This window comes from Mobula birostris, chromosome 3 (assembly GCF_030028105.1).
Source record: "Mobula birostris isolate sMobBir1 chromosome 3, sMobBir1.hap1, whole genome shotgun sequence".
NCBI lineage: Eukaryota > Metazoa > Chordata > Chondrichthyes > Myliobatiformes > Myliobatidae > Mobula > Mobula birostris.
This window is the reverse complement of record NC_092372.1, coordinates 118,984,847-119,009,505: the sequence shown is the minus strand read 5'-3', so window position 1 is coordinate 119,009,505 and position 24,659 is coordinate 118,984,847. Positions and strand designations below refer to the sequence as shown.

At 41.9% G+C, this 24,659-nt stretch overlaps 1 protein-coding gene across 3 annotated transcripts in view; it reads right to left on the bottom strand.

Moving 5' to 3' along the window:
• Positions 1-7,318: 7,318 nt before the first annotated feature.
• csde1 (cold shock domain containing E1, RNA-binding) overlaps positions 7,319-24,659 on the bottom strand; it is a 104,355-nt gene continuing 87,014 nt past the window's right edge. For all 3 annotated transcript variants that reach the window (XM_072253257.1, XM_072253258.1, XM_072253259.1), the window contains 4 exons: positions 23,383-23,561; positions 20,371-20,534; positions 10,814-10,946; positions 7,319-8,308 (listed from right to left, as the gene is read on the bottom strand). In XM_072253257.1, the coding sequence (XP_072109358.1) occupies positions 8,261-8,308; positions 10,814-10,946; positions 20,371-20,534; positions 23,383-23,561 (524 nt within the window). In that variant the 3' untranslated portion in view covers positions 7,319-8,260. The remainder of the gene's footprint in view (positions 8,309-10,813; positions 10,947-20,370; positions 20,535-23,382; positions 23,562-24,659) is intronic.

Sequence of the window (24,659 nt, the reverse complement as noted above, 5' to 3'; positions counted from 1 at the left end):
GACACGATTCTTGGATTTAAAGGGAAATTGAATCTTTGGAAAAATCTTGAAATGCTCCCATTGCTGCTTGGGCTTGAGAGCGAGGAAGGATATCAGAAAGTTTCAAATCTTATTGAAAGCCAGCTGGAAGGACTGCAGAACAAAACTGTACAGTATTTTTCCTTCTTTCAATGCAAGTGTATGACTGGGTGTGGGACCCTTCCTCTGAATCTCCTGCTTAGCCTGAGAACATGACTTTCAGAGAAAAGGAAGAACTTTGAGCTGCAGCCTGATTGTGCACTCAAGGTGAGATTTACTGACCTGGCCCTGGACAAATTTTGGATTTCTGTAAGAGAGTATCCTGCCATTCACAGGAAAGCAGTTTTCAACTTCTTACATGTGCGAGCAAGCTTCTTGTTTAAAAAGCAGCATCAAGAGGAAGGATAGAAATACTCTCATTTCAATTGAACCCACAATTGAGTATTTGTGCAACAAAAAACAAGCACAGGTTTCATATGCTGGGCCTATATTTGAGCCTGACATGTCGCTTAGTAAGAAAATGCTTTTTCAAATTCTTGTATAAAATTGTGCCTTAGGCTATATTTTTATTCATATTGCTTTGATTTATAGTAAAGTTCTAAAAACTATTCAACATTGTCAATAAATTTTCATCTTGTAAATAACATTAATTAAACTTTGCGATCTTTATTTAAATTAGAGCTGTTAGGGAGGGTTGGGAACTGGAATGATAGAGCAGGAGGGGGAAAACAGAAATAAATCTAAGACAGTGAGCAGTAAAGATGTCAGGAAGGACTGGCAGGTGATGGGGCAAATTTGCAGCCATTGGGATGAGTTGCAGCGCAATCAAAGCAAAAAGTACCAAATACTGGTCTTAAGGTGTTATACTTAAATGCACGCAGCATAAGGAATAAGGTGGATGATCTTGTCGTACAGCTACAGATTGGCATGTATGATATTGTGGCCATCACTGAGACGTGGCTAAAGGATGCATGTCTCTGGGAGCTGAACGTCCAAGGATACTCGATGTATCGGAGGGATAGGCAGGTAGGCAGAGAGGGTGGCATGGCTTTATTGGTAAAAGACAGGTGAGAGTAGATATAGGACTGATAGAAAATGATGCTGGAGAAATTGCAATGGGAGTTAAGGAGATGGTGGAGGAACTGAATGAGTATTTTGCAAACACGAGGGAATCTGCAGATGCTGGAATTTCAAGCAACACACATCAAAGTTGCTGGTGAACGCAGCAGGCCAGGCAGCATCTCTAGGAAGAGGTACAGTTGACATTTCCGGCCAAGCCCCTTCGTCAGGGCTAACAGGACGAGTATTTTGCATCAGTCTTCACTGAGGAAGACATCAGCAGTATACCGGACACTCAAGGGTGGCAGGGAAGAGAAGTGTGCGCAGTCACAATTACGACAGAGAAAGTACTCAGGAAGCTGAGTAGTCTAAAGGTAGATAAATCTCCTGGACCAGATGGAATGCACCCTCGTGTTCTGAAGGAAGTAGCTGTGGAGATTGCGGAGGCATTAACAATGATCTTTCAAAAAGTCAATAGATTCTGGCATGATTCTGGAGGACTGAAAGATTGCAAATGTCACTCTGCTATTTAAGAAGGGGGCAAGGAAGCAAAAATGAAATTATAGACCTGTTCGCTTGATGTTGGTGGTTGTGATGTTGTTGGAGTCGATTGTCAAGGATGAGGTTACAGAGTACCTGGAGGCACATGACAAGATAGGCAGAACTCAGCATGGATTCCTTAAAGGAAAATTCTGCCTGACAAACCTATTACAGTTTTTTGAGGAAATGCAGTGGATGTTGTATATTTGGATTTTCAGAAGGCCTTTGACAAGGTGCCACACATGAGGCTGCTTAACAAGATAAGAGCCCATGGAATTACAGGAATGTTACATACGTGGATAGAGCGTTGGCTGATTGGCAGGAAACAGAGTGGGAATAAAGGGATCCTATTCTGGTTGGCTGCCGGTTACCAGTGGTGTTCCACAGGGGTCCGTGTTGGGGCTGCTTCTTTTTACATTGTACATCAACGATTTGGATTATGGAATAGATGGCTTTGTGGCTAAGTTTGCTGATGATACAAAGATAGGTGGAGGGGCCGGTAGTGCTGAGGAAACAGAGTCTGCAGAGAGACTTGGATAGATTGGGAGAATGGGCAAAGAAGTGGCAAATGAAATACAATGTTGGAAAGTGTATGGTCATGCACTTTGGTAGAAGAGATAAACGGGCAGACTATTATTTAAATGGGGAAAGAATTCAAAGTTCTGAGATGCAATGGGACTTGGGAGTCCTCGTACAGGATCCCCTTAAGGTTAACCTCCAGGTTGAGTCGGTGGTGAAGAAGGCGAATGCAATGTTGGCATTCATTTCTAGAGGAATAGAGTATAGGAGCAGGGATGTGATGTTGAGGCTCTATAAGGAGCTGGTGAGACCTCACTTGGAGTACTGTGGGCAGTTTTGATCTACTTATTTAAGAAAGGGTGTGCTGATGTTGGAGAGGGTACAGAGAAGATTCACTGGAATGATTCCGGGAATGAGAGGGTTAACATATGAGGAACGTTTGTCCGCTCTTGGACTGTACTCCTTGGAGTTTAGAAGAATGAAGGGAGACCTCATAGAAACATTTTGAATGTTGAAAGGCATGGACAGAGTGGATGTGGCAAAGTTGTTTACCATGGTGGGGGAGTCTAGTATGAGAGGGCATGACTTAAGGATTGAAGGGTGCCCATTTAGAACAGAGATGCAAAGAAATTTTCTTTAGCCAGAGTGAATCTGTGGAATTTGTTGCCACGGGTGTCAGTGGAGGCCAAGTCATTGGGTATATTTAAGGCAGAGATTGAAAGGTATCTGAGTAGCCAGGGCAAAGGTTATGGTGAGAAGGCAGAGGAGTGGGACTAAATGGGAGAATGGATCAGCTCATAAAATGGTGGAGCAGACTCAATGGGCCTAATGGCCGACTTCTGCTCCTTTGTCTTATGGTCTTAAATCCACAGAGCCAACTTTAAGAAAAATTAAATCCCATTTTGGTTTCAGCCAGTTATTTAACAGAAATTATATTTGCCTTGTTAGCTTTTAAAATTTAAGGGAAAATAAGATTCATTTCAAAAAATCTGTTTGACCTGTTTTTTTCCCAAAAAAGGTTGGCTAAAAATTCATTCACTGCTCAAAACAGCATTGACAATTACTTTGGATTATTTTATCTACAACTTACTGATCACATTAACATACCGTGAGCTGTAGATACAATTTTTTCCACATGGTGGTTCCCTGGGACCTGAAAACCATTTCAAGGGTTCCTCCAGGCTAAAAAGTTTGAGGAAGGCTCCATATTTACCCAAACATGCCAGTGATTTAGCTTTACTACTCACTTCTCCATCTTTGTTATCCTCATTCCAGTAAAATTTCTGCCTCAGTTCCTCTAAAATTGCCATAGTTCACTTTCACTTGCATGAATCCAAGTGCTGAAAATTTGTTCTATCTCGCAAAGAATGCAGTTCCAGATCTGGTTCAGCAAAGTTTCATCATACCTGGATGTTTCTCCCTAAAGCTAGCCCTTACTTTCAACATGTGGCTTCCAACTTTCCCCAGCTCTCAAATTTACCATTTCCACCCCCATTTGTCCTCCTTTATCCTCCAGCTACTGAGTTTACCTTTTTCAACAGGCTTACTCCCCAAGGAACCCCTTAATTTTGATCATGTGCTTTTCACTTTCAGTTAAAACTACCAAAAGGTCACAGCATAAAGCCTATATTCTGCTCTTTGGACGTAAAAAAAATGGCAGGTTGCATGTATGCAATGGCAGTTCCTATTTGTGTGTCTGCCATCTCCAATTGTTCACTGCTTGTCAGGCTGCATATTAAATAGAAAAAAAAACAGCTGGATTTCAGACCCAAGCTAGTGTTTAGTCTCCAGCACAAACTTGCCCTATAATCTTTCATATCTTCCTGGCAACTGCCCAAATCAACCCTGGTGTATCATCTTGGTGTGGGCAGATGAAGTTTTGTCTATAAAATCTACTCCAACAAATACTTCCTCCTCCAACATACCATGTCTTTCTTCCTCAGCTCCCTTGCAACAAAACCTCTCACCCACATTCTTGTTAGTGTTCTTTCCACAAAAGTCTGTCGTTTTACATCCACTAACTTAAGATACCCTGAATTACTCCCCATATTCTAACTTGTGATTTGTGCAGCTCACCAACCACCTTAACTTGCTAATGTACGGCCTCCAACTTCACACTTCTATTGTAAAACATTTTCAAAGCTTATTCTTTCCCCAAATTTCTGACCAAATGCTACATACAGGATTTGGAATGTCATTTTGATTGCCTAAAGATAGAGTCCAGTGATGGGACAATGAGAATATCTCTGGAATTCTTTCCCTATCAAACTTCCCTTGTAATTTAAATTTTTGTTCACCTACATTGTTCTCAAGCAGTTTGCTGTCAGATTTTGTTTGTGTTCCTGTGAAGTAGTTGTTTTAAAGTCATCAAATTAAATGCAAACAGTTGAAGGGTTGATTCCTGTGTGGTGGCCAACTTCTGTATTAAGCATTTCATGATAGCACTTTCTACTTGTTACTCCTTCTACAAAAAAACTTCCGTATCAGTAAAAATCAGCGACTTGGTGATGACAAAATATGACCCCTTTCCAGGATTTTATTGATAATCTTTAGTTTCAGCTATAAAGTTCTTGGCTGTTCCTCAGTTTAATAGTAGCAAGGATAGCAACATAGAAAATAGGTGCAGTAGGCCATTTGGCCCTTCGAGCCTGCACCACCATTCAGTACGATCATGGCTGATCATCCAACTCAGAACCCTGTACCCCCTGATCCCTTTAGCCACAAGGGCCATATCTAACTCCCTCTTAAATGTAGCCAATGAACTGGCCTCAACTATTTCCTGTGGCAGAGAATTCCACAGATTCACCACTCTCTGTGTGAAGTTGTTTCTCCTCATCTCAGTCCTAAAAGGCTTCCCCTCTATCCTCAAACTGTGACTCCTTGTTCTGGACTTCCCCAACATCAGGAACAATCTTCCTGCATCTAGCCTGTCCAATCCCTTTAGGATTTTATACGTTTCAGTAGGATCCCCCCTCAATCTTCTAAATTCCAGTGAGTATAAGCCTGGTCGATCCAGTCTTTCTTCATATGAAAGTCCTGCCATTCTAGGAATCAATCTGGTGAACCTTCTTTGTACTCCCTCTATGACAAGTATGTCTTTCCTCAGATTAGGGGACCAAAACTGCACACAATACTCCAGGTGTGGTCTCACCAAGGCCTTGTACAACTGCAGTAGAACCTCCCTGCTCCTGTACTCGAATCCTCTTGCCATGAATGCCAGCATACCATTCACCTTTTTCACCGCCTACTGTACCTGCATGGCCACTTTCAATGACTGGTGTACAATGACACCCAGGTCTCGCTGCACCTCCCCTTTTCCTAATCGACCACCCTTCAGACAATAATGTTTTCGTGTTCTTGCCACCAAAGTGGATAACCTCACATTTATCCACATTAAACTGCATCTGCCATGAACTTGCCCACTCACCTAACCAAGTCACCCTGCATCCTCCTCACAGCTAACACCGCCGCCCAGCTTCGTGTCATCCGCAAACTTGGAGATGCTGCATTTAATTCCCTTGTCTAAGTCATTTATATTGTAAACAACTGGGGTCCCAGCACTGAGCCTTGTGGTACCCCACTAGTCACTGCCTGCCATTCTGAAAAGGTCCTGTTTACTCCCACTCTTTGCTTCCTGTCTGCCAACCAATTCTCTATCCACATCAATACCATGTGCTTTAAGTTTGCACACTAATCTCCTGTGTGGGACCTTGTCAAAAGCCTTTTGAAAATCCAAATATATCACATCCACTGGTTCTCCCCTATCCACTCTACTAGTTACATCCTCAAAAAATTCTGTAAGATTCACAAATTCCATGCTTTGTCCGATGATTTCACTGCTTTCCAAATGTGCTGTTATCACATCTTTGATAACTGACTTTAGCATTTTCCCCACCACCGATATCAGGCTAACGCGTCTATAATTCCCCAGTTTCTCTCTCACTCCTTTTTTAAAAAGCGGGGTTACATTAGCCACCCTCCAATCCTCAGGAAGTCGACCAGAATCTAAAGTGTTTTGAAAAATTATCACTAATGCATCCACTATTTCTTGGGCTACTTCCTTAAGCACTCTGGGATGCAGACCATCTGGCCCTGGGGATTTATCCGCTTTTAATCTCTTCAATTTACCTAACATCACTTCCCTACTAACATGTATTTCCCTCAGTTCCTCCATCTCACTGGACCCTCTGTCCCCTACTATTTCCAGAAGATTATTTATGTCCTCCTTAGTGAAGACAGAACCAAAGTAATTATTCAATTGGTCTGCCATGTCCTTGCTCCCCATAATCAATTCACCTGTTTCTGTCTGTAGGGGACCTACGTTTGTCTTTACCAGTCTTTTCCTTTTTACATACCTGTAAAAGCTTTTACAGTTAGTTTTTATGTTCCCTGCTAGCTTTCTCTCAATCTTTTTTCCCCTTTCCTAATTAAGCCCTTTGTCCTCCTCTGCTGGACTCTGAATTTTTCCCAGTACTCAGGTGTGCCACTTTTTCTGGCTAATTTGTATGTTTCTTCTTTGGAATTGATACTATCCCTAATTTCCCTTGTCAGCCACGGGTGCACTAAACTTCCCTGGTTTATTCTTTTGCCAAACTGGGATGAACAATTGTTGTAGTTCATCCATGCAATCTTTAAATGCTTGCCATTGCATATCCACCGTCAACCCTTTAAGTGTCATTTGCCAGTCTATTTTAGCTAATTCACGTCTCATACCTTCAAAGTTACCCCTCTAAGTTCAGAACCTTTGTTTCTGAATTAACTATGTCACTCTCCATCTTAATGAAGAATTCCACCATATTATGGTCACTCTTACCCAAGGGGCCTCTCACAACAAGATTGCTAATTAACCCTTCCTCATTGCTCAATACCCAGTCTAGAATAGCCTGCTCTCCAGTCGGTTCCTCGACATGTTGGTTCAAAAAACCATCCCACATACATTCCAAGAAATCTTCTTCCTCAGCACCCTTACCAATTTGGTTCACCCAACCTATATGTAGATTAAGGTCACCCATTGTAACTGCTGTTCCTTTATTGCACACATTTCTAATTTCCTGTTTAATACCATTCCCAACCTCACTACTACTGTTAGGACCTACACTAAATCAACCAAGTCGTATCACCAAACAACTGAATGATAACGTATAGTCATCCACGTAGACAAAATTCACTCAAGATTTCAAAATTTATGGTAAAACTTTTTATTCTAGTTTTTTTTCATGACCATTAACAGAGACACAGGAGAAAGGCAGGTGTTGTTTTCCCTTCTTGCAAGAACAAAACCTTCTCCAGTTTAGACAACTGCAAACTGTGAGCAGAGGCAAAACAGAAACAGGACCCTGCCTCTGTCCCACATCAACATCAATTAAATTCCTGATCTTATTTGGTATAGGAACACCGACCAGTTTTTTTTTGATTACTAATGCTTGATATCAACTAGTCTCCCTGTTTCTATGCAAAAGGCATATATATATGTACAGTACCAACGATTAACATTTCCACATTGATGCATTAATATACTTTAAAAAAATTCAGCCACTTCCTTTTCCATTCGGCATTACACAGGGTGCCTTTTATGGGGAAATAACAGTGATATTTGTGTTTTTTTTCCTTTAGGCACAAATCTGTTAGTTTCTGGGATTGGGAAAATGTGTTCCAAGGCTGCAGTGCTCCACAGCATCAAAGTTGTACTGAAAGGTTTAATGAAAGCCAGCACTCATGGCACTCAAGTTTCAGTTGTATAGCTTTTTTCACAGATTTTTCTCTCATTACTAACAAAAGGCAAATAAACTTAAATTTCAAATTAGCATTGATGTAAGATGCTTTTTGATTTTAAATCAAGCTCTATAAGGTTGTGAAACTAAGGCTTCTGCTCATTCATTGCCCCGAGCCTGTGCGTTACCATTTTTTTTTGTTTTTGCTTCATTTTGTACTTTTTTTAAGCTTTTGATAAAAGCACAGACAAGTGGTAGAACTGTAGTTTTGCTTGAAAGTAGATAAATTGTGTTCCATTTCCATTTTGGACCAGGGAACACAGAGGGTGGTGGAGGCAGATAACCTTGCGTAAACCCTCCCCTCCCCAAAGATACTGCATTGGGTAATGTGCTTGCTGGGGGAAGAAAAGAAATCAATCTATCACTCCGGCTTGACGAATCTTTCTTTCCACAGTAAATCCCTGCAAAATAAAAAAAACAAAATAGTTAATTTCCTCAAAGGTGTCACAGAAAAACTGGATAGACAAGTTGACAAGTTTGGACTTTAGAATTATTTTTAAAAATTGGTTAGACTGCTGAGATGGCAGGAAGTCAGTATAATAAAACACAGGAGCCCAAGTCTTTGTACTGTAACTACTAATTCTAAGCAAATCTGGAAGATTTTTTAGCCTTCATTTGCAAGTCAAACAAGTAACCGTTAATGTGATTAAAAACAACACAAAGGTGGGAGACAGACTGCAAGTGCTCAACTCTGTTTGATTCAGAAACAGCCCATTCCCTCCCCCACTCAACCTTCACTTCACTGAATGGAAGAGTGGTTCAACAGGTGGCAAACTAAATCAACATATCTTCATTCCAGATGTTACCAACAGGCCACTATGGGGAACCAGCATAATCCTAAACTCCCAAAAACTCAGACAGAAACCAGAAATCTAAATTTTACAAAGAAAACACTTCCACAAGTAAACAAAAACTGTAGAACTCCTACTGCAACTCCAGCCAAAAATTAGCACTGACACTGTCAAACCTACAATATTTTTGGTTCAGTTCCACATCAAATACAAATTATTTACAAGCCTGACAAGTGGGCTGAATTTTGGTTCTTCCAAACTATGAACCTATTCTTTAGCAGAAAACACAAAACTCATGGGAGGATGCATGCTGTTCGCCAAATACAACTCAAGTTTCATTTCCTCTTGATCAGGCTCCCATTGCTCAGATTTAACCTTGCTGAATAACCAAGAGGACAGAAGATATATCAGTGCTTTGGAAGTCCACAGCACATCTACATCTCCATTCATTGCTTTTATTGGATATTGGGGTAACACTTGTAGTGCAGCAGTTTGAGAAATCAAGACAATACTCAGGAAAGAGAAGGTGACAGAATTGATCAGGTAGCAGTAAATATAGTCACACACATAGTATAGCTCAAGTCCCTCAGAGTCACGTCCTGTAGATTGCCAGTGCCTGGCTGCTGTAGGCAATCAGCCCGTCTTCCACCGGGCAAATACTGGAGAGCAGCACCGATGGGAGGGGCCTGTCCTATAGACAACACACCACACCAGCAGCGGGCTCTCCCCTCCTGGTCAGCGGCCCAGTCCACGCTACAACCGAGGCCACACGGCTCCCCTGCTGGTCTCAACAATAAACCAGTGAGCAGGTCTTGCAATCACAAGTAAAGCGTTTAAGACAATCCTCGTTGTTAAGATTGCACACTGACTCAGCCACTTTTCTGTGGCAGGCAGCAACACCTAGCTCCCCTGCTAACAAGCAACAAGCTGATGGGCTGAACCTGCAGTACTTGCAGCTCTTAATGTCCGACAGTGTCTTGTGACCGGGAAAAAAAGACAAAAGCATCTCTGGCTGGAATGAGAGGCTGCTGCATCTGAATGCATTGCCATCTTACCAGAAGATCAAGTGCAAAACTTCAAATTCACTGAATATGTCTGTACCTTAATATACTAATGACCAAATTTTAAAAATTAAGGTAAACAATGGACTCCACAACTGCATTCCCCCCAGTTTGCCACATAAAACAAACAAATTACGAAAATCCATAAAGACTTCATCACCTACATTCATCCCAGAAACAACTGCTATTAAATCCAGTAAAATTAAATTCCATGTGTCTTGTCCTTGTTTAAACAATACTTTCTTAAATCTATTTTCCAGTAATTCACTGTAGGGATATTGGGTCAACAAGCCTGTAAATCTTGTCTGATCCCTTTTAAAGACAGTATAATATAAAACCAACAGGGTTGTTGAAAAGAGCCCGAGCAGAAGCCATTTCCTCACGCTTCCATTACCTGGGATACATTTGTCGGGACTGGGACTTTAAGTTACTGGACCCTTAATATTTGCTCTCCATATTTTAAAATCACATTTAACAAGCAACTTGACTAACTTCAATGTTTGCCTTTATCGTGGCGGTGAGAAGTATCCCTAACTTCTGCTACCACATGTCCCTAACTAGAGATAGTCTGTTCCCTTTCTTTTTATACAAAAAATGCTGACAGCTTCCTTGGCTTTACCTACAAGTTTTAGTACATCAATTCCCTTTACAATGTCACCCTTCTATACGTTTCTTGGTTTCAGCCATATTCAGCATTCATAAATTTTTCTTTCTTGTTGGTGTGCACGTGCATGTATAGAGATTTGGTAGCTTACATGTTGTATAACCCTTTCTGTTGTGGGGTAAATACCTCTAGCACTACTATTCTAAGATTTCCACCTTGCAGCTTAAGCAACAGTCATTAGGTAAATCCTCAACCCAAAAAATGCAGTATTGTTTTGAAAACCATGTCACCTTCACGTTTTAAAAGTACAATTAACTCCTGTACTCTGCCAAATGTTCATGAAGGTTCCTAACCAACTTGCTCATTTGCAATGCTGAGATGATGTTAGGGAGCGGTATCTGGGTAATGTTGTCAACGGCAATAACACGTGAGATGATGTTCAGTGTTTACCTTGGTGTTATCAGGTCCCTTCGGCTGGCGAAGCACAACTAATTTTGGAGCACTTGCGTCATCCAAGGTGATACTCTTCAGACGATGTACTAAACGATCAGGACGTGGAGCTGCCACAGGCCTGACACCTTCACTAAAAAGATGAAAGACACACCGTGAGAAATTCGCATTATTAGGATTCACAACTATGATAGCATACATAGATTATAGGTATATTCTGGCAATAAAGTGTAGAACCATTAGGTCAGAATTCTTCTTACTAAACTTAGATTAGCCTATTTGTTTATTTGGAGAAAAGATAGATAAACTGTAGATAAAGCAACTCTTTAATAACTAATACAGTACTGGAGCAAGGAATTGAAGGAGGATTTGAACTTGTGTTCTAACTCAGGAACTGACATTCTCCATCAAGGGAAATTGTTGAATTTGGCATGGTAACAGTCAGTAAAAGTGTGCATCTTGAATTGCTCTCATTACATTGATTGTAAACAATCAAACAACCATTCAGAACATTGGCAGACATTTGATAAAGTTAGGACTGAAAGGTTACCATGAATAGATGAGAAAGTAAAACACAGAAGTGAGATTACAGCCAGGCATGAAATTATTACAGCTTGGAAATTCCAATGGTTCAGTGCCTGGGTCCTATTTCCCCAAACACCGGGATCTTGGCTCCCCTACTCTTGTTAAACTCTTTCTGCCTACTCCTGCCCCACTGAACTCATGTCCACATACTTCAACTCCATTTTATCTTCGATTCAGTCCCTGCCTACTTATATCTGTGACACATCACATGCTCTCAATCTCAAAAACTTTGAATTTCCTGACCACCTCAATTTCACCATGGATGTCCAGTCCCTAAACACTTGTATCCCTCATTGAGAAGGCCTTAAAGGTCTCAGTTTCCTTCTTGACAGCAGACCTGACCAGATCCCCTCCACTACCATCACCCTCCGTCTGACGGAACTGATCCTCAACAATTTCTTCTAGATATGCCCTACCCTTCTGAGTCCTGTAGCTCAGAAGGGTAGGGCAAGGAAGAGGAGGGCAGTTGTGATAGGGGACTCGATAGTAAGGGAGTCAGATAGGCGATTCTGTGGACGCAGTCCAGAGACCCGGATGGTAGTTTGCCTCCCTGGTGCCAGGGTCCAGGATATTTCTGATCTTGTCCAAGATATCCTGAAGTGGGAGGGTGAGGAGCCAGAGGTCGTGGTACATATAGGTACCAATGACATAAGTAGGAAAAGGGATGAGGTCCTGAAAGGAGAATATAGGGAGCTAGGAAGGGAGTTGAGAAAAAGGACCGCAAAGGTAGTAATCTCGGGATTACTGCCTGTGCCACGCGACAGTGAGAGTAGGAATGCGATGAGGTGGAGGATAAATGCGTGGCTGAGGGATTGGAGCAGGGGGCAGGGATTGAAGTTTTTGGATCATTGGGACCTCTTTTGGCGCAGGCGTGACCTGTACAAAAAGGACGGGTTGCACTTGAATCCCAGGGGGACCAATATCCTGGCAGGGAGATTAGCGGGGACTACTGAGGTGACTTTAAACTAGAATGGTTGGGGGGTGGGAATCAAATTAAAGAGGCTAGGCGTGAGGAGGTTAGTTCACTACAGGGGGATGGGAACCAGTGCAGAGAGGCAGAGGGGTGTAAAGTGAGGGTAGAAACAAAAAGTACTATGGAGAAAAGTAAAAGTGGCAGGCCGACAAATCCAGGGCAAGCATTAAAAAGGGCCACTTTTCAGTATAATTGTATAAGGGCTAAGAGAGTTGTAAAAGAGCGCCTGAAGGCTTTGTGTGTCAATGCGAGGAGCATTCGTAATAAGGTGGATGAATTGAAAGTGCAGATTGTTATTAATGATTATGATATAGTTGGGATCACAGAGACATGGCTCCAGGGTGACCAGGGATGGGAGCTCAACGTTCAGGGATATTCAATATTCAGGAGGGATAGACATGAAGGAAGGGGAGGTGGGGTGGCGTTGCTGGTTAAAGAAGAGATTAACGCAATAGAAAGGAAGGACATAAGCCGGGAAGATGTGGAATCGATATGGGTAGAGCTGCGTAACACTAAGGGGCAGAAGACGCTGGTGGGAGTTGTATACAGGCCACCTAACAGTAGTAGTGAGGTCGGAGATGGTATTAAACAGGAAATTAGAAATGTGTGCAATAAAGGAATAGCAGTTATAATGGGTGACTTCAATCTACATGTAGATTGGGTGAACCAAATTGGTAAAGGTGCTGAGGAAGAGGATTTCTTGGAATGTATGCGGGATGGTTTTTTGAACCAACATATCGAGGAACCGACTGGAGAGCAGGCTATTCTGGACTGGGTTTTGAGCAATGAGGAAGGGTTAATTAGCAATCTTGTCGTGAGAGGCCCCTTGGGTAAGAGTGACCATAATATGGTGGAATTCTTCATTAAGATGGAGAATGACATAGTTAATTCAGAAACAAAGGTTCTGAACTTAAAGAGGGGTAACTTTGAAGGTATGAGACGTGAATTAGCTAAGATAGACTGGCAAATGACACTTAAAGGATTGACGGTGGATATGCAATGGCAAGCATTTAAAGGATTCACGGATGAACTGCAACAAATGTTCATCCCTGTTTGGCAAAAGAATAAATCAAGGAGGGTAGTGCACCCATGCTGACAAGAGAAATTAGGGATAGTATCAATTCCAAAGAAGAAGCATACAAATTAACCAGAGAAAGTGGCTCACCTGAGGACTGGGAGAAATTCAGAGTTCAGCAGAGGAGGACAAAGGGCTTAATTAGGAAGGGGAAAAAAGATGAGAGAAAACTGGCAGGCAACATAAAAATGGGCTGTAAAAGCTTTTATAGATATGTAAAAAGGAAAAGACTGGTAAAGACAAATGTAGGTCCCCTGCAGGCAGAAACAGGTGAGTTGGTTATGGGGAGCAAGGACATGGCAGACCAATTGAATAATTACTTTGGTTCTGTCTTCACTAAGGAGGACATAAATAATCTTCCAGAAATAGTAGGGGACAGAGGGTCCAGTGAGATGGAGGAACTGAGCGAAATACATGTTAGTAGGGAAGTGGTGTTAGGTAAATTGAAGGGATTGAAGGCAGATAAATCCCCAGGGCCAGATGGTCTGCATCCCAGGGTGCTTAAGGAAGTAGCCCAAGAAATAGTGAATGCATTAGTGATAATTTTTCAAAACTCGTTAGATTCTGGACTAGTTCCTGAGGATTGGAGGGTGGCTAATGTAACTCCACTTTTTAAAAAAGGAGGGAGAGAGAAACCAGGGAATTATAGACCGGTTAGCCTAACGTCGCTGGTGGGGAAACTGCTGGAGTCAGTTATCAAGGATGTGATAACAGCACATTTGGAAAGTGGTGAAATGATCGGACAAAGTCAGCATGGATTTGTGAAAGGAAAATCATGTCTGACGAATCTCATAGAATTTTTTGAGGATGTAACTAGTAAAGTGGATAGGGGAGAACCAGTGGATGTGGTATATTTGGATTTTCAGAAGGCTTTTGACAAGGTCCCACACAGGAGATTAGTGTGCAAACTTAAAGCACACGGTATTGGGGGTAAGGTATTGGTGTGGGTGGAGAGTTGGTTAGCAGACAGGAAGCAAAGAGTGGGAATAAACGGGACCTTTTCAGAATGGCAGGCGGTGACTAGTGGGGTACCGCAAGGCTCAGTGCTGGGACCCCAGTTGTTTACAATATATATTAATGACTTGGATGAGGGAATTAAATGCAGCATCTCCAACTTTGCGGATGACACGAAGCTGGGTGGCAGTGTTAGCTGTGAGGAGGATGCTAAGAGGATGCAGGGTGACTTGGATAGGTCGGGTGAGTGGGCAAATTCATGGCAGATGCAATTTAATGTGGATAAATGTGAAGTTATCCACTTTGGTGGCAAAAATAGGAAAACAGATTATTATCTGAATGGTGGCCGATTAGGAAAAGGGGGGTGCAACGTGACCTGGGTGTCATTATACACCAGTCATTGAAAGTGAGCATGCAGGTACAGCAGACGGTGAAAAAGGCGAATGGTATGCTGGCATTTATAGCGAGAGGATTTGAGTACAGGAGCAGGGAGGTACTGCTGCAGTTGTACAAGGCCTTGGTGAGACCACACCTGGAGTATTGTGTGCAGTTTTGGTCCCCTAATCTGAGGAAAGACATCCTTGTCATAGAGGGAGTACAGAGAAGGTTCACCAGATTGATTCCTGGGATGGCAGGACTTTCATATGAAGAAAGAATGGATGAACTGGGCTTGTACTTGTTGGAATTTAGAAGATTGAGGGGGGATCTGATTGAAACGTATAAGATCCTAAAGGGATTGGACAGGCTAGATGCAAGAAGATTGTTCCTGATGTTGGGGAAGTCCAGAACGAGGGGTCACAGTTTGAGGATAGAGGGGAAGCCTTTTAGGACTGAGATTAGGAAAAACTTCTTCACACAGAGAGTGGTGAATCTGTGGAATTCTCTGCCACAGGAAACAGTTGAGGCCAGTTCATTGGCTATATTTAAGAGGGAGTTAGATATGGCCCTTGTGGCTACGGGGGTCAGGGGGTATGGAGGGAAGGCTGGGGCGGTGTTCTGAGTTGGATGATCAGCCATGATCATAATAAATGGCGGTGCAGGCTCGAAGGGCCGAATGGCCTACTCCTGCACCTATTTTCTATGTTTCTATATTCCCACTTTCCGCAAACTCAAGAGGTAGGGCATAGCAATGCTCATGGGCCCAGCAACACTTGCATTTTTGTTGACTATGGAACAGTCTACATTCCAAACTTTCCCTGAAAATGCTCCCCAACACTTTCTGTGCTACACTGACATCTGCATTGATTCTACTTCCTGCACTCATGTGAGCTTGTCAATTTCATCAACTTTGCTTCCCAATTTCTAGCCTGCCCTTAAATTCACTTGGTCCATTTCCAACACTTGCTTCCCTTTCTCAATCTGTTTCCATCTCTGGGGATAAACTGTCTACCGATATATTTTATACATCTACCAATTTCCATGGTTATCTTGACTAACTCTTTCCACCACATTGGATCCCAGGATGAAGCTTTCCATTCCAGGACAGAAATATCTCTTTATTGATGCTGCCCTCACTCACATCCCTTCCATTCCCCAGATATCCACCCTCACCCTACCTTCCCACTGCTGTAACAGTTCCTCTGGTCCCCACCTATCACCACACGAACCTCTGCATCCAACACATCATTCTCCACAACTTCCGCCATCTTCAACAGGACCCTACCACCAAACATTTTTATTTATTTATTTTCTTTTAAAGATCACTCCCCCTGTGATTCACTTGTCCAGTCATCTCTCCCTACTAATATCCTTCCTGACACTTATCCCTGCAAGTAGAAATGCTACAACTGTCCATTCAGGGACCCAAACAGCCCTTCCAGATGAGGCAACACTTCTCTTGCAAATGTATTCTTCCCGAAGTGGTCTTCTCTACACTGGTGAAACCTGAGGCAGACTGGAGGGCTGCTTTGTTCAGCACCTTTCCTCCATCAGCAAAGATTTCTCGGTGACCAACTATTTCAATCTCAATTGCCAGCCCCATTCAGACAAGCCTGTCCTAGGCCACCTTTTCTGCCACGATGAGGCCACTCACAGGTTGGAGGAGCAATACCTGATAATTCACCATGATAGCCTCCAACTTGATGGCATGAACATTGATTTCTCCAACTTCCACTAATTTCCCCACTCTGCACCCCCTTATCTCTTCTCACCTGGCTATCACCTCTCCCCAGTGCCCCCCTTCACTCCTTTCAGATACCTTCTCTAGCCTTTACCTTTTCCACCAATCACCTCCCAGCTTCTTACTTCATCCCCCACCTGGATTCACCTACCACGTACTAGCTTATACTCCTCCCCCAACATTATTGTAGCACCCCCCCTCCTTTTCCAGCTCTGATAAAGGGTCTGAGCTCAAATGTTGACTGTTTCCATAGATGTAATTGAAAGGTATTCTGTTTAAATGCTTCAAATATTCTCTCGTTGCACCCCCCCCCCAAAACTACATCAAGCATATTTTTAAAAAAACAGGATTGACTGGGTAGGTAGTTTTAAAATCCAGAAGGATAGCATCAGGCCATTTGTCAAGTAGGTGTAAGGCTCTTGTAGTCTATGTGGATAAGAGCAAACACTTCAGGATGAAGGAGCAGCATCATCCTAAAGAGAACCACTTAAGATAAGCAAATAAAAAAGGAATGTAGAGTGATGATTATAGGGACAATGGATTTCAGGAATTGATTCAATTCTCAGTAGCCATGAACTACGAAGGCCATGCTGCCACCCTGGTGAGAAGTGACATCTCTTTTTAAATCTTTTTATTAATTTTCAAAATTATAAACTAAATAACAAAGTTGGTACAAAGAGATTGGAATAATCTTAATCAGCATATACAGAGAGGATTTTAACATAGGTATAATAGACTTCCAAACTCATAATGAAATTAATCATAAAAAAAAGAAAATATATAAACAAAGAAAAATCCCCAAAAGAAAAAGAAAGAAAATAAAAAGAAACAGAACAAAACAGGGCTAGACCAATATCTTGAATCAGACACTTTCAGTAATGTCGTCAACTCCGCCCTTCTACTCATCTGATTTAAGTTTAAAAAAAATTTGGAAAGGTCAGATTATATCATTTGAAAATGTTGCATAAAAGGTTCCCAAGTTTCTTCAAATTTAACCGAAGGGTCAAAAATATCACTTCTAATTTTTTCTAGAGAAGTGACATCTCACTGGAGCCATAGGTGACCTCAGAAGAAAGGTCGGGGGGAGGGAGGAAAGGTCGGGGGGAGGGAGGAAAGGTCGGGGGGAGGGAGGAAAGGTCGGGGGGAGGGAGGAAAGGTCGGGGGGAGGGAGGAAAGGTCGGGGGGAGGGAGGAAAGGTCGGGGGGAGGGAGGAAAGGTCGGGGGGAGGGAGGAAAGGTCGGGGGGAGGGAGGAAAGGTCGGGGGGAGGGAGGAAAGGTCGGGGGGAGGGAGGAAAGGTCGGGGGGAGGGAGGAAAGGTCGGGGGGAGGGAGGAAAGGTCGGGGGGAGGGAGGAAAGGTCGGGGGGAGGGAGGAAAGGTCGGGGGAGGGAGGAAAGGTCGGGGGAGGGAGGAAAGGTCGGGGGAGGGAGGAAAGGTCGGGGGAGGGAGGAAAGGTCGGGGGAGGGAGGAAAGGTCGGGGGAGGGAGGAAAGGTCGGGGGAGGGAGGAAAGGTCGGGGGAGGGAGGAAAGGTCGGGGGAGGGACCCTTAGGAACCAGTGATCACAATATGATTGGGTTCAACTTGAAATCTGAGGGAGAAAGTGGATGGAGAGGATGTTGTATATTTGGACTTTCAGAAAGCTTTTGAGAAGGTGCCACACACGAGGTTGGTTACTAAGTTAGATTCCATGGTATTACAGGAAAGTTACTAACATGGTTAGAGCATTGGCTGATTAGTAGGAGGCAGCAAGTGGGAATAAAAGGATCCTTTTGTAGTTGGCTGCCAGTGACTAATGGTGTTCTGCAGGAGTCTGTGTTGGGACCACTTCTTTTTATGCTGTATATAAATTTAGATGATGGAATAGATGTTTTTTTTTGACAGGTTTGCAGACGCTATGAAGATTGGTGGAGGGGCAGGTAGTGTTGAGGAAACAGGTAGGATGCAGAAGGACTTGGACAGATTAGGAGAATGAGCAGGAAAGTGGCAACTAAATTACAATGTTGGAAAACACACGTCATGCACCTTGATGGTAGAAATAAATGTGCAGACTTTTTTAAACGAGGAGAAAACCCAAAAATCTGAGATACAAAGGGAATTGGGAGTCTTTGTGCAGAACACCCTAAAGGTTAACTTGCAGGTTGAGTTGGTGGTGAGGAAGGCAAATGTAATGTTAGCATTCATTTCAAGAGGTCTTGAATACAAGAGCAGGTTATGTGATGCTGAGGCACTGGTGAGCCTCACCTTGAGTGTTGCGAACAGTTTTGGGCCCCTCATCTTACTGGCATTGGAGAGGGTTCAGAGGTGGTTCACAAGGATGATACCAGGAATGAAGGGGTTATCATATGAGGGACATTTGATGGCTCAGGGTTTGTGCTCACTGGAATTCAGAAGGTTGGGGTGGGGGGGGATCTCATTGAAACCTTTTGTATGTTGAAAGGCCTAGACACAGTAAATGTGGAAAGGATGTTTCCCATGGTGGGAGAATCTAGGACAAGAGAGCACAGCCTCAGGATAGAGTGGCACCCTTTCAAGACAGATGTGGAGAAATTTCTTTAGACAAAGGGTGGCGAATTTATGTAATTTGTTACTACATGCAGCTGTGGAGGCCAGGAACTCGGGTTGAGGAGGAGAAAGCAAAAAAAAAAAATCAGCCATGATTGAATGGTGAAGCAGACTCGATGGGCAAGATGGACTACTTCTGCTCCTTTGTCTAATGGTACTTGAAATCTCATGACTCAAATCCTAGAATTTAAAGAAGCAGCTGCAGAGATTATGGATGTTCAGTAAGCTCTTATTTGGTAAGTGTACACAATTCTCATGCAGCTAGTAAATATTTGAGAAATGTCAGATGCTAGCATAGACACAAGGGATCAATTTAGGAAGGCTAGTAAGCTTCTATTTCTTCAGCACCCAACTCCCAAGAAATGCCATTAAAATAGTCCAGAACAGTGAATAAATTGCACTACTAAATTGCATTTAGAATTAAGCCATTTCAGTTTAAGTGGTAACATAAAATAAGATTGCTTTTATGAAAATGTACTCAGTGAATTTCAAGTGTTATGCAAAATAGTTGTAAGCAAACTAAAATATCTTACACATGTAACACAAGAGCAGTTCAGCTGTGGTTTAACCAGTAGCAACTCTCCCGAAGGTTTATATTGATAGTATTTTACATGAATGGCCTCAATATAGAATTATAGTTGAAACAAAATTGTTACTTCAAGGAATGAGGTGGCAAAGTTTAACGCACAGAATATTAAAAGACAATGTACATTATTTTTTTAAGCAATCACCAAGATCTTCAAAAATGTCACTGATATAACCCACGGATGGTCTACACTCATCTTCCAAAAACTCCAGTTCTCTCAGATGAAGAGATAGCAATCATAATCCTGCTACTCAGGAAAGAAGCTCTTTAAGCCTCCAAACAGGGAAGCATAGCCACATTCAGCATCTGAATTACTGATTTTGCTCCAAGGACCTTGAATGAAATGAGACAAATCTCAATCCAATTACCTTAGCACAAACTGATGTGAAAAATTGCTGCCAGGAGGAGACAGCAGAAACAGCAAGGTGTCCTTGCAATGTTGAGCCAGTTTATACACACATGGGTTGGACATATGTGCATTACAATGGACATGTTTGACTTCACAGAGTTAAAACTGGATTTGATCCAGCACTGCAGACTGCCAAAACAGATTGTGAAAAACAATGCAAATGTAACTTGGTATTGAATTAAAATTACAACTGTATGTCATTTAAATCCCAAAAAGACAAACTACTGAACACGCCACCTGCGAAGAACATTTAGCACTATTTGATAACAATGATTTGGGTTTACCAGCAGCTTACCTGACACGGAATACATTGCAGGCACTACACTTTCCTGTACGCTGATTTAAGATGACAGAAAATTCAACTTCATCTCCAGGCTGTAACTCCACACCATCCAACACCTCATTCACACGGAAGAACAGCTTTTTACCATCACCAACTTCATAGTTAATGAATCCAAACTGGGAAAACACAAGTCACAATTATGTTCATTACCCAAGTATTCACATGCTTAAACAACTAATTACAAAGTACACAAACTCCAATTCAGATTCCAACGCCTAATTTTTTTTCCTGTATAGCAGTTTTTAGCAAAATAAACCAAAAAGAGCAAAAACATGGAGTAAAAAACTGCAAGAGGCACAGAGTGAGGAACCCCTCACTGTGATAAAACTGGTTATTGGAATTTCATAATTTGTATTTTAAATGAAGTATTATATGCAAGGACAAGTATCCAATTGCTATAATAGGGTGAAAGGCAGGTACTTGCAGATTGAATGGGACCAGGTAAAGGACTTGCCATTGTAGCCGCAGTGCAGGCTGGAAGGCTACAATGTACTCAAACAAATGTAGTATTGTTTCTGAAACCTGCATCATAACCAGACGTCACAGAGGTTAAAGTGGGATGGTAAATTAAAAAGGTATGCAACTACAGAAAATCTCACTACAGAATGCAAAGCAGACAAGGAACCAACAGAGTGGATTGGAGTCCCTGCAAGAGGAACTGTCACTAGCTGTTGACTTGAGCAAGACCAGGAAATTAGAAACTCGAATTCATGAATCTGTGGTGAATATGTGGAACTCATTGTCACCAACATCTGTGGAGGGCAAGTCATGGGGTTTATATTTAAAGCGGTGATTGATAGGTTCTTGATTAGTCAGAGTGTCAAAGGTTATGGGGAGAAGGCAAGAGAATGAGAATGGGGTTGGGAGAGATAATAAATCAGCCGTGATGGAATGGTGGGGAAGACCCAATGCGCTAACAGCCTAATCCTGCTCATCTTGTGGTCTTCAGATGCCACTTACCATGGAAGTGAGGATGGAATCAAGGTAGGAAGAAATGAGCTTACTAAGGTGAGAGCATGCTGAAACAGTGAATTAACTTTAACAGTCCTACTTGTGGATCTGGAGATGGTAGGAAAGATGAGAGGGGATGAGGATGCATCAGAGTTGATGTTTCTTTTGCCGAAGCAATGATCTGCTCAATGCTTCCTGTATTGCTTTCACCTTTACAAGACTGAGTTGCTCAGCATACCTGCCAGTTTATTTCCCCATTTTGCTTTTATGGAAGGAAGTAAACTTAAAGTCAAGTCACTCATCGCCCATGATATGTTTTTGTGCAGCAATTCCTTCAACTGATTCACAAGATAAAAAAATACTGCTATTTGGCACATTTTCAAGGAAATTATTAACATGCATCTTAATTAGCCAATTTTATCCTCTGACATGGTAATAGAAATTAACACTTTTTCTCAACATTACACTAAACTTTAGGATTTGTTGACTGTCAGTGGGAATACAAATTCAGCAAAAGGTTCCTTCAATTTTCTGTGCTTGTTGGAGAGAGGTGATGGAGCCAAGTTAGCAGTGCATGGATCTATTAGTGCAGTTAGTGAAACCTGCACCCCTCAATACACCCTTTACAAAAATCCAGCGCAAATTAAATAATCCCATGGAAACCATCCCTGCAGGGCTACGCAGGATACTTTGAGCTGCTCTCATAATAAGTTCGATGTCTTTATTTTGTATGATTTATATTTTCTACAGTAAGTAGTTCCAAATGTCTTGCACTTTTCCATTGGGTCAGTAGCTCAAGTCATTATGGTAGCAGGTGTATAAAGACCACTGTATGAAGGATTCAAATGCAAGCATCTCCACTGTACAGAACTGGGGTGGAAGCAAATCACTGCTATCTCAAGGGGATATTTTAAGGCAAATCTTAAGCATCATCCTCCACTTCAAAATTGAGCCACTTGTTTCCTTCAAGGCCAGTGAAAGCAGGGAAGTTTCAGACCAGAGGGCTTAGCCTCTGAATATGATGCTGTCCCTTTAGAACAGATGAGGAAGTTCTTTAGGCAGAGGGCTTTGAATCTGTGGAATTCATTATCACAAATGGCTATGGAGGCGAAGTCGTATATATTTAAAGTAGAGTTTGATAGGCTTTTGATTAGTTAGGGAATCAAAGGTTACTGGGTTGAGAATAGGCTTGAGGGGAATAATAGATCAGCCATGATGGAATGGGAGGGCAGACTAGAGGGGTTGAATAGCTAATTCTGCTCCTATGTCTTAAGGTCTTATGGATAGAATTCATACACACTTGGAAAAGCATGGCCTGAATATGGACAATCAGCATGGCTGAATTGGGGAATTGTGGATGAAGTTTTAAACAGTTGTTATACACTAGAGCTAGCAGTTCGAATTTACAAACTCAACTGAGCTCTGAGATGACGAAGTTGATTGACATAGGCGGGACAGTGGTTGAAGTCCTTGTGGATTTTAAGGCATTTGGGCAAGGTCCCTCTTTGTAGGCTGGTCCTGAAGATTAAGATGCGCTGGATCCATGATAACTCGGGAGTTTAGGCTCAGAACTGGATTGCTTACAGACCGCAAATGGTAGTAGTGGGTGTTACTCTGGTTAGAGGTCTGTAACTAGTGGCGCTCTGCAGGGATCAGTGCTGGGGCCTCTTATTTGGGATGTATATACATGACCTGGATGAAAATGTAAATGGATAGGATATTAAATTTGCAGATGAGAAAGACTGGAGGAGTTGTGAACAATGAAGGTGGTTGACAAAGCACAGGGATCAGTTAGACATTGGCAGGAAGTTGTTGGCCTGTCCACACCTCAAAAAAAGCATAAGTTTAAGTTGGTCTAATTGTCTGTTATTGTGGCAGTCTCACTGACAAACATGGGTACATATACCCAACTTAAATACAACTGGAAAGTCAGAAATTTGACTGCCTTAGAGGAAAAACACCAGAAAGCCCAGGTGCTGACCCAGGTGAAATAAACCAAACATTAATTCTCACCTGGTCTTTTACACAGTCCACAGTGCCTCTTCGTAAAGGTGTGGCATTGTAGGCCAACTTTTGTCCTGTTTGAGCCACAGTGCACAGCTGGAACTTGATAGTTTCTCCCTTCTGAAGACAATCTGTTTTGTTTGCCAAACTGATTATGCCAAAAGGATATACTTCACCTTTCATAGTCCCTGCAAGAGCACATTCATTAATGAAGAGTATAAATGTGACAATCTGTTGCATATTTTTATTAATATTTGTGAAAAATTCTTTGATTTTGCTGGTTTGCTGTGCTTATTTAGCTATGGTGAAGGAAAACAAAACTTGTAGGCATAGTTGAAGAGCAGTCCTGAAGCCAGAAGTGACTGGGGCATCATTGTTACGGATGTTTAAAAAAAAAAATGCCCTTTGCTTTTGAATGATTTTCTACATAAAATAGAAACACTGAGGGAACAGACAAGGGTTTTAGTTTACATTGAAAAATCACTGTAACAGGTAGCACTGCAAGCCACATTTTCAGGTTCGAAGATCAGAAAATTGAATGTGTGGCAAAAACAAACTGAAAACTAAACATTAATATTCTTTAGTTTTTGAGTACAAAGTAGGATTAAAGAACAGAATATCTAATTGAGAAACGCATGAGAAGAATGCCCAACTTAGGTGTTTATCCTGATTAATTTTTTAGTACTCTCAAACTGAGATATCAGAATTTTGAAAGTTTTAATAGCAACTTGAGAGAAAAAATGCTTTAGTACTGTAAACAAAGTGGCAACCAAGTTTGCTAAGAGGTGCATTTTAAAAGCAAATTGTAAAGGAATACAGGAAGATTGAGTTTAAGCACATGAAGTCACTTAGTGACAAGCCATCAATGGTAGGGAGGGGTGAAAGAGGAAGAAAACAGGATAATCAACAAAACTTGGGGAAAAAGGGCCAGGGCTGGGAAATATTACAGTGAAAATGGAAGTCCAAAAGAGTTTTAAACATTGAAAGTTATGAGGGGATCTGGGAACCAAATGCTAATGCAAGTTATTAAAACAGGAGTAAAAGCTGAAAACCACTTGATGCAGGAGTATTTAAAGAAACTGAAGTTCGCACAATGAAAGATAGCTGGTTGACTAGGAACAAAACATGGATGAAGTTTTAAACAGTTGTTATCCACTAGAGCTAGCAGTCCCTCCCCACTATATTTTTATCATTAGTCTAGCATTCCCACCCATGTCCACAATCATATGAAATGCTCATAACCTACTTTAACACTCAAAGGATAGATTCAGCAATTTTGAAATAAT